This window comes from Fukomys damarensis, unplaced genomic scaffold, assembly GCF_012274545.1.
Source record: "Fukomys damarensis isolate Sample0158 unplaced genomic scaffold, DMR_v1.0_HiC HiC_scaffold_37, whole genome shotgun sequence".
Classification (NCBI taxonomy): domain Eukaryota; kingdom Metazoa; phylum Chordata; class Mammalia; order Rodentia; family Bathyergidae; genus Fukomys; species Fukomys damarensis.
In genome coordinates this window covers 19,621,581-19,632,081 of record NW_022900949.1, presented here as the reverse complement: position 1 = coordinate 19,632,081, position 10,501 = coordinate 19,621,581, and the positions used below count along the sequence as shown (strand labels likewise).

At 43.4% G+C, this 10,501-nt stretch overlaps 1 protein-coding gene across 1 annotated transcript in view; it reads right to left on the bottom strand.

Moving 5' to 3' along the window:
- The window catches only part of Arhgap21 (Rho GTPase activating protein 21), a 79,095-nt gene that overhangs the window by 30,990 nt on the left and 37,604 nt on the right, over window positions 1-10,501 (bottom strand). Inside the window, exon 7 of the mRNA XM_033759661.1 lies at window positions 8,057-9,947. Within this exon, the coding sequence (XP_033615552.1) occupies window positions 8,057-9,947 (1,891 nt within the window). The remainder of the gene's footprint in view (window positions 1-8,056; window positions 9,948-10,501) is intronic.

Genomic DNA, 10,501 nt, shown 5'->3' with positions numbered 1-10,501 from the left:
ATAATATATATATAAAGTAAGCTGGTTCTGTGGAGTCTGCCAGCTTACCATTTCCTTAGCGATTCATAAATACTGATGTGAATGGGAAACACTGCCTTCTTTAGAAATTATCTGGTTAATGCCAGTATTAATACCGTAAATAGTCTGAAGATATTTTTGCAGCAAAAACATTTATTATAGGAGACCCATGGCACAAACTAATAGAGAAAAAGGTATTGAAATTTAAAAAAAAACTTAGATGAAACTCCTGTAACATTTCTCAAAGGCTAGCAACTATGCGGGGATATGCAGTTACTACTGTGTTAAAGAGAGCATGTGAGATGTAGAATTCATCTTTGAGAAGAGTAATCTTATGCCTTGCAAAGTAAATTTATATGCACTGATTTTTTTTTTTTTTTGTACTGGGGATCGAACTTGGGTCCTTGTGCTTTCAAGGCAGGCGGCAGAACCACTGAGCTAAATCCCCAGTCCTATATGCACCAATTTAAAAGTAAATGTCATGGGGTGAAATCCCCATTTCTGGTTCACCACTCTTACTCTCTACTTCTGTAAAGTCAACTGTTTTAGATTTCATATATGAGTAAGACCCTAGAGCTCACTGTTCTGTGCCTGACTTAAATCTTCCATCACTCAGAATTCCTATGATCAAAAAGACGACAAACGCTGGCAAGGAACTCTTCCACGCTTCTGGTTGTACTAATGCATACATTAGTACAGCCACTGTGGGAACGATACAGGGGCTCCCCAAAACACTAAACACAGATCGCCATCAGCTCATCCATCCCGTACCGGACACACGTCCAGGGGAATGCGGTGAGTGTGCCAGACTGGCACCTTCCACGCATGCTGCAGCGCCACTCACAGTGGCCGCATTGTAGTATCAACCTAAATGTTAACGATGAAGAGCAGACAAAGGAAACTGTGTGCGCGCGCGCGTGTGTGTGTGCATGTGTGTGTTGTATGACAGAATACCAGTCACAAAAAGTACAAAATCTCGTCACCTTTGATGACACAGATGGACCGGTAACACTGCGTTTAGGAAATATACCAGACACAGAAGGACAAATATCACATAGAGGAAATTTCTGAAACATGCTAGATTCAAGTCTTGGTTTTAACGGCACACTCCTGCAATCCCAGCACTCTGGGGACCTGGGGCAGGAGGACTCCAAGTTCAAGCCCAGCCTGGGAAACTCAGAGTGAAAAGGAGGCAAAGGTGCTGGGCTCAAAAAAAAGGTGGAAAGGCAGACACTAATTTGTCCTGGGGACTAGGACGACATGGAAGAGGGGTGGAAAAAGAGACTGGCATTTCGGTACTGTTCGCATTCTTTATACAGATCACTAATGTTAAGAGGAGAAAACACAAAGCTTAGGTATATTTTTAAAATGAGCAACTACATTACCTCTTATTTATTAATTATATTAATAAAACCAATTCTTTATGCCCTTTAAAAATATGCAAACTTTTGTGCTAAAAATAATCTAATTTGTTGTGATTAAGCCAAGCTTTAAAACTTTAAATATCACCAATATTAGATTATATAAAAACAAGAAAAATTCAGATTGATCTCATTTTCAAATAAGATAGATCTTCAGTTGTTCATGGGAAAAAAATCTCAACTCATATACAAATATGCTGAAAACCACTGTGCTGTCACATTTTCAACTGGATTTTTAAATAATGAAATAAATCACATGAAAACCAACCAATCACTTCTATCCCAGGCTTATCATATGCTACATTAAGGCATGGACATATGAAGACACAGAGTGATAAACTCTCAGGCCTACACGATTATCATCAAGAGGCGCAATCTTCTATATCAACTGTGTAGAACCAAAGAGCTGACTTAAGAAATGAGGCTTTAACCCTGGAGCAGTGGTTCAAGGCTGTAATCCCGGTCCCTCCAGAGGCGGAGGCAGGAGGACCCCAAGTCTGAAGCCAGCTTAGGCAACTTGGAGAGAGCGTGTCATAAATGAAATTACAAGAAAAAGGGCTAGCGATTTAACTTTGTGGTAGAGCATTTGCACAGCACGTGTGAACCCTGTGTTTAATCCTCAACACCACACACAGAAAAGTAGGCCCTAACTCACTTTTTTACACAAAGGCCCCACAGTTCTGCAAAATAAAGAGAAGGGGGAGGACATCCCAGTTGTTATATACTAAAACTCAGTGTCATCACTATTTCTTCATGTGCAAAATACATAAACAAATGTTTAAAAAAATGTCTTACTTTTTTGGCAAGGTGTTTTTCAAACACAGATAAATCACTTATTCCCATAGATATTATATACCACATAATTCAATTTAGATATTTCTAAATGAAAAATACTCCAAGTTATGTTTATATTGATTATTCATATCTGAATAAGAAATTATTTGCTTTTGGTTATCAATTAATATACTAGAAAAAAACTTAGAAATTGCAGAAATCAAACAAATGTACAAAAATCAAGCAGATATATTATGAAATTCTACGTAACTATCACAGTTGTTTTTCATAGAAGAAATACAAAAGCCAAATAAAAACATAGGGAAAAAAACCTTCTGAAAAACTATTAATCAAATAAAGGGAAGGTGACATTAGCGATGGTGACGTTTCCATGTTGTAGAAACTGACAAATACTCTCATCTTCTAAGAGCCAACCCCTCCTAGTGTCTCACCACACGAGGACAGTGGTGAGGTGTTTAGCTGCCCACGTCTCCCCCGAGGCCCCCAGAGCTCAATGAGCGCCTCCCTTCCCAGGGCTGGGCAGCACCATCGGGCCCTGGCTGACCCGAGTCCAAGGCGACGGGACAAGGGAAGGGGTGCGGTCCCCTGAGGACCCACAATGGTATTCCCTTCAGAATCAAGAAACGCACAATAAGAAACTTACAGTTTGTCTCATCTCCTCCAGGGCGAACAAGAATCAACCCACCGAGTTGCCATAATCTACCCTGTCTACCATGTGAAGAAAAATATCAGAGAAGGAAGCAAAACTGAGGAAAAGGTTCCTCATCTTGAGTTAGGATCTAGCCATACATGGAACCAGGTCTACTGAGAACTTCTTAATTTTGAGATAAAATTACTTGTTGGCATATTATAATATTCCAATTTGAAATACTCTGTTAGCAAGATGATCAGGAGCAATGTAAAAGGGGGAGGACATGGCCAGGAGAGGGCGCCCACGCTCACCACCGACATCCTAGCCAGAGTATCTGCTTGAGGAAGAGAAATCTAAGGCAAGCCACTGGAAAGCAAGAAGTAAAGCCGCCCTCGCATACAGATGGCATGATCACATATATACAAAACCCTACCAATTCCTCCCAAAAAACTGTTAGAAATAAGCAAATTCAGGATCTCCGCTGAGGCTGGAGAACTGCCAAGTATGAGTCCTGTCTGGGCAACTTGGTAAGACCCTGCCTCAAATCAGAACTTAAAAGGGATGGGCGGGGTTAGAGCCCCAGTGACACAGCCAATCGGTGAAAATGATAAGGGTCTGTATCACCCTTTAACAAATACCACCACTCCTTAAAGTACCCGATGTTCAATGCTGCAGGTTAGAACAGAGGAAAAAAATGAAGAATAAAAGTCTTTCTAAAATAAGCTAAGTTATAAGGATTACTTCTCACAGATAACTATTCTGGAAGAACATAAGCAGTCCAGCTTAAATTTTATAATTATAGCTGCGAATTCACATAGTTCAGTAAAAGTATCATAACATCTGGCATATACCCAAATGCAAAATAATCTGTTCCTTGAAATAATGTTGCTGTTTATTTCACCCCTGCTATAAAGAAGTAATCTTAGCCGGGCATGGCGGTGCACACCTAATCCCAACACTCAGGAGGCTGAGGCAGGAGGATTGCTGCAAATTCAAGACCAGCCAGGTCAGTCTCAACTACACAGTGAGACCCCATCTCAAAAACAACAACAAAAAAACAACAAAAAAGTAATCTTACCATCTTACCCCCTCTAAATTACATCGTAGATTTTTTTGTTTTTTGTTTTGGTACCAGGAATCGAACTCAGGACGTTGCACTTGCAGGCAGACTAAATCCCTGGTCCCATCATAAAGTATATAACATTAGCATATTAGTTACGTATTTCAATTATAAAGGAAATTGTGTATGGTTTACAAGAGGGGTAAATTTGTGTAACTTTTTTTGGTAGCGGGGTACCGGGGATTGCTTGCGAGGGAGGCGGTGAAACCACTGAGCTAAATCCCTGGCTCATTTTTTTTTTTAAATTTGTATAACTTGAAACAAGTGGTGACGAACATAAAATTATGTGTAGCTGCAGAACACTACCAGCGCTTGTGTTTAGAAACTCATTATATCAGTGCTATTCCAACTGCTAGGAGGGGCACTGCGTGCAAATGGCCTGCAGAGCAGCCTGCATGTCACGTACTTGGATGCTTAAAGCCCTTGAGATTTTTCTTTACCCATAAAGGAAAAGAAGAATAAATGCCACTTACAGATTTGTCTTGCAAATAAATTTAAATGTGACAAATACCCTTTCTTTTTATTTCTCTTGAGTCAGTTTAAGGCACAGGAAGCGAACAGCAGGCATAAATGTCCGAGTGAGAGGGAGTGCAAGATCACTGCGTCGTGCAGGTAAGCCCAGGGGCCCAGGCTCACGCAGTCCTCTGCCTCAGCCTCCCACAGAGCTGAGACGACACAGTCAAACTACTTATAAAGAGCTAAACACTGAGTATCCACGTATAAAAAGCTTAAGATTTACTTTTGACTTATTAAGGAGCCTTTTAAAATATGCATGTGCATGCAAAATACTGTTGATGCTATTCCTAAATTTAAACTATTTATTTTCGATTGTTCTGCATCTGTGGCACAAGAGCAATATTAGATTAAATGTGTAACAAAATGTTAAGAAGAATTTTCTTACTGTAAGACATGTAATTAACTGTATTATAAATAAATGATTTGGCACTATTTTCTGATTATTTTGGGAATAAGCCACAGCACTCAGTTATTTTTGTAGATCAGTTTGCCTGTGTTCAACTAATAAAAGTAATTATGTAAATAACAGGCTATGAAATTCTGGGTCTAACAATATAAAAGCAAAGTTTCATTTATTTCTTTCAATTTAAATACTGCATAAAAATAATACAGAATTCCCTACAAGTGTTTTATGATACCCTAATCCCATGAGAAACTCTAAATAAAAGGGTTCCTGTTCAAAAAAAAATTTTTTTTTGAGAAAATTAAGTTCTGCCTGGAAAAACTTAATATATAATAGCAACTTAATGATTCTGAAGAGTTCTGAAGAAAAACAATAAAAACTTGTTTAACCATTTAAAACCAGACTTTTAAAGTTCAATAATATATGTTGGGATTTTAAAAATACACAGTATTAAAATTTCTACCTAACAAAACACTGAAAGTTCTTATATACACACACACACAAGGTTACCAACAAAATGTGGAGAACTGGTAAATAGTTTTTAGACTTTAATCCTTTTGGTATAGAATTTTTTAAATCACCAAGTTTTTCACAGAAAGGAGGCAAATATATTAACCAAAAGACATGATACTTTCCACGTCTAAAAACTAGACAAACCCTGAAAGTAAGCGGTTTGTAGAGCCATTACTTGACAGAATCCGCTGTGTGAGAACCATGACAACGCATGAAGACTCAGGGTAGCGTCCTGCTCCTCAGGTCAGTCACAGTCAGACCCTTACGTCGTGGGCAATACTCACACACAGAACCGTGGTGAAGTGAATTCTGCACCAGCACCGCGGTCCTCCGTTCTACCCCATTCTGCTATTGGAGACGCGCTGGCACCACGGTAACCACGAGCTGCGCACTCAGGTTGTAGGAGGCATACGTGAAATAACTGGGCTAGAAAGATATACCTTTTTTCTTTTTTAAGTACTAGGGATGGAACTCAGGACTTTGTGCTTGCCAGGCAGGCGCAATGCTGCTGAGCCTTATCCTCACCGCTATAAAGACATTTGTTGCCGGTTGTGGTGGCGCACGCCTATAATCCCAGCACTCGGGAGGCTGAGGCAGGAGGATCACTGTGAGTTCGAGACCAGCCTGGGCTACATAGTTCCCGGTCAGTCTCAACTACATAGTGAGACCCTGTCTCAAAAACCACAACCAAAACAAAATATTTGTTATGCTGGACAACTTTAAAAAAACAGTGTCTTATAAAACAAGTAATATTTTTCACTACAAACTATGAAAGAGATGTTGGTAAGTAGTCAAAGTTAGAAATCATGTACACTTTTATTCTTAATAACCAAATAAAATGGTTTGTTTTTATCTGTATACAGAATCACACAGATCTTTACTTTGTAGTACTCTCTTTAATGACATAATGCTGTTGAGTGCTTCGTAAATGGAAGAAATATTAACAGATAATAATCAACACATTTTTTACCACTCTGACTATAATGTTCTTCTTGTATAGAAAGAAACTGTACCATTGTTCTGATAAGAACTCCCAGGCTATGAAATACAGCTGCAGGTTGCAGGGCTTCTAATGTTTAAAAAAAAAAAGTATGAAACAGTCATTAGTTTTCAGTTACTTTCTATACAATATGTCCCAAATGATACATTATGTTCCATTTACGAGAATCTACTACTCAGGGCCGGGGGTGTAGCTCGGTGGCACCCCACCTGCCTCAAAAGTGCAAGATCCTCAGTTCGATCCCTGGAACCCCCCAAAAAAAGAAAGACTACTATTCCTACAATTCATTGGGTGTGGCCTGAAGGGCACAGCTACTATGCATAGCATTCTGGCTGGGATTCTCCACCACATTTAAAAAATGAATATATCACATTTATAAAAATGAATAGCTATGTGGAATTTTCTTTTAAAGCTTAAAACCTACCTAGAAAAGACAAACTCAAGTATTACTCAAAAAGTAGCACATTACATTGTAAAATGATGGCAAGCTCTTCCCAACCCTGAGGTAGCAAGGTTAAGAATGTGCCCGGTGCAAATCAAGGCCTGTCTTCGCAGTTCCAGGGCGACCATCCCAGTGTGGTACCTACAGAAGGGGCCAGGACGTATCCAGCCGGGTGAAGGCAAACCAGGCTTCCGTCCCTAATACCTGCTAACTGTGTGCTCTGGGGGAAGACAATCTTTCTACAACTATAAAACGACGGCAGTAGGAGGACAGGGGTCACAACTCTGTAGCCTATGTCTTAGAGCCGCACGGTAACTTTGCTGAGATGTTCTTCTATAATAAGTTTTGTTGCAGAGTACATTTAACTATCATCTTGAAATTATTCAGCCACTGCCTTGAGAAATATTCATTGAGTGCCTTTGGTATGCCAGGCAGTATTCTAGGCACTAGGGATCTGGCACTGATGAAAGATTTTAAATACTGGCCCTCAGGTCGTTTAGATTTTAGCCCCACAGAGAAGGTGTGATAAGAACTACGAGCTGGCTTTTGTGGAGCGGGGCACTGCTGGGGCCGGGCTGGACAGGAGCTGCTCGGCTCAGGAGCAATCCGGACGAAGGAGGTGGCTCGGGGCAGGGTGCGCTTGGCGCTTCCAGGACCCAGGGGCTGGCGCGGCAGCAGGAAGAGCAGGAGACGGAACGGAGTGGAGACACACGGGGCTGCTGTGCGGAGGACCAGCTCAGGACGCAGGGCACCGGTCCTCCGACCCCTTCCTGCGTACTGCGCCACTGACTAAGGCGAAGTGGGCGAGCGGCAGAGAGATGTCTTTTCGCTCAGCCCAAGTTCAATTTACAAACAAGCAAATAAGTAAAAATGCTGTAGGAAGTAAAAGGCACTGTTTTAATGAAAGGTTGGTCACTAATTATTAGAACCGTTCTACTTGGTTTTCTATTTGGGTGAACCAACAAACAGGCATGACTGGCTTGTCAATGCTTGTGGCCCCAGATGGTAGGAATCTGTTTCGTCAAAATTAAAATTAACGAGTGCTAGATACACGAAGTTAAAAGAAAAGAAAAACTGATACCAGAAATAATTTTAAGGGTAAAACATGATGGTCTGGTTGAAGCACAGCTTGCAAATTTCACAACAAACATTTTTCGGGTCAGCGTTCAACGTCTGAGCCCGTGGACATCAGCTCACCTATGAACGGGATGGACGCCAAGGAGTCGCCGGGCGGACTGGTCGCGGAGGCCTTCCTCTCCTCCATCCTCTTCATGTGCACCTCTCTGCGGGCGTCGTTCGGCAGCCAGCAGGTGGTGTCGGACCCCGACTCCTGGTCGTTCACCGCTAAGATGTACGACTGGTGCCTTAAAGGCTGCGGCGTCTGGCGGCCGGATGGAGGCTTTTCTCTCAGGACGACAGCTTCTTTACTGTCTAAAGCATGGGGCTGCGGAACATCGGCCTCCTGTAAGCCGAGGCCTGGATCCCTGTGACTGGCAGATAATTCTAAATCCGAGGTGCTCAAGCTCTCGTCCATCTGAGGGCCAGGCCTGGCAGAAGCTCCAGGGAGAGAGGACGACTTCCCGGCCTCCCGCTGGGGGTCCAGGGTGCACTCAGCCCGGAGCCACATCTGCTGAGTCAAAATGCTGTTTGGATGCAAATGATTTACAGGTCTTTGGTCTTTGATAGAAACCAATGAATTCTGGCTAAATGATGGTTTTGCAACATGTGTAGAAGGCGCTTTCAGAGAATGACTCCGGACTTTCACAAGAGGTGACCTGTCCTGTGAAATGCCCCGAGGCAGAGACATGCCACTGGCAGCCTGCAAACTTCTGTTGGATGGCAGAGCTTTTAAATCGGGTGGAAGCTTTTTAAACGGTGACATGGATCCCACCCCTCTACCGACGATCCGCCGGTTGTCAGAACTAATACTCGGGGCCACAGTCAAATTCGAACCTCGGAAAAGTTTAGGAGTCTCGTGCTGCCTGGACCTGTCGCAGACACCTCGCCTGTCATCCTGTTCAGTGAACCCACCCCACCTGTAGGTCTGTTTTCGCTCTCCGCTGGAATCAGGCATGGGATTTTCAGAATCAGCCTGTTCCAAGGTCTCACCCCGTCCCTCGATGTAATCCCACGAGCGGGTTAGGTGGTTGCTCAGAGTGACGGAGGGGGACGTCAGCGCTCCTTGGGATGCACTCCGCGGACAGTACTTCATCAGCACCGAGTCCTCCAGCCTCTCCTGGGACACGCTGCGCGGCCGGAGCGGGGTGGCCGAGGGCCCCCTGTCCTGGGAGGTGCTGCGGCGGCGTGCCTGCAGGGCGGGGCGGCCGGGCCCCACCTGGCTGTAGTCCGAGGGGCTCTCCGATGCCGCCCTTAAACTGTGCAACCTCTCTTGAATCGTCCGACAGCCCATGTGCAATCGTCTGTTATCGATATACTCTTTGTAAGTTTTATAGTTCTTCCAGTCTATGTGCTGATGGGAGTTGGGCGAGCAGTGATGAACAGACAGAGAAGGCGAGTCCACAGCTGGAGATCGACTGCTCGAGGCCCCTTCCGAGTGGCCACTGTAATTGGCAGACTTCAGCAGAATCCCACACGCTTCCGACGACCTGGAGCCTGCGGTCTGATGAACTACAGGGGCAGCGGACACTGATGACGGTGACGTGGTTCTCGACACTGCTTTTAAAGAGGCCTGCTCACTTCGGCCGTACCTCACCTCTTCGGTTCTATGTGAAGGACCCGCGTGGTTGTTTCTGTTGGGTAACAAGTCTACAACCTTCTCAGAAGGCACAATGACAGTTCTTACACTTTCATTGCAAACACACACTGCTGTGTTTGATTTTGCAACATCTGTTGGTGATGGAGGCACTTGTATTTCCATTCTGTAGGCCCTGCCGGGCTGTGTCAGGACTGGCGTGGTGGTCTGCTGTTTATTCGAGGATGTGTCTGGAGGAGACACTTCGGCTGGCTGTGCCATGGCCGGAGGGACAGGTGGCAGCCAGGGATAGCAAACTGGGGGAGGCTCAGGTATGTTCTGGGCATTGCCGCTGTAGGCTTCGTTCCCTTTCAGATAGGCATCCTGAGAATACGCCTGTATAGAAAAAGAAACGTCAGAACGGTCATTTCCACGTCGTCAGGTCACGATTCACTACGCCCCACCTTGCTCCCGAATGACATTCACTATAGCATGCACGCAAACATAACATACAAACTCCACAAATCTAGGAAAGAGACAGTCTCTCAGAGCATGAATAAATAAACTACAAAATTTGCAACAAATACAAATTGTAATCATGTGTTTTCTCAAAAGACATGAGCTACATCAAATTTCCCTGAACCAAACAAATAACGCCATGCTGCTTCTAAATTGGAACTTCATGATTTTTTCCAGTGGCCGATAGGTTAAATGGCTGTCTAATAAAACTAAGCAAGAAAATATTGCCATATTTTGCCAGAGACATGGTAAAAATCTTAAAAATCTTAGCCAAATTGGGGATCTAGCTCATTGGTTCCGCTGCCTGCCTCACAAGTGGCAACAAGGACCTGAGTTTGATCCCCGGTACCAAAAAAAAAATCTTAGCCAAATAATTTTCATTTTAACCACCACTACCACCATAAATATAATTTCCTGAGGTGCCTTGCCGA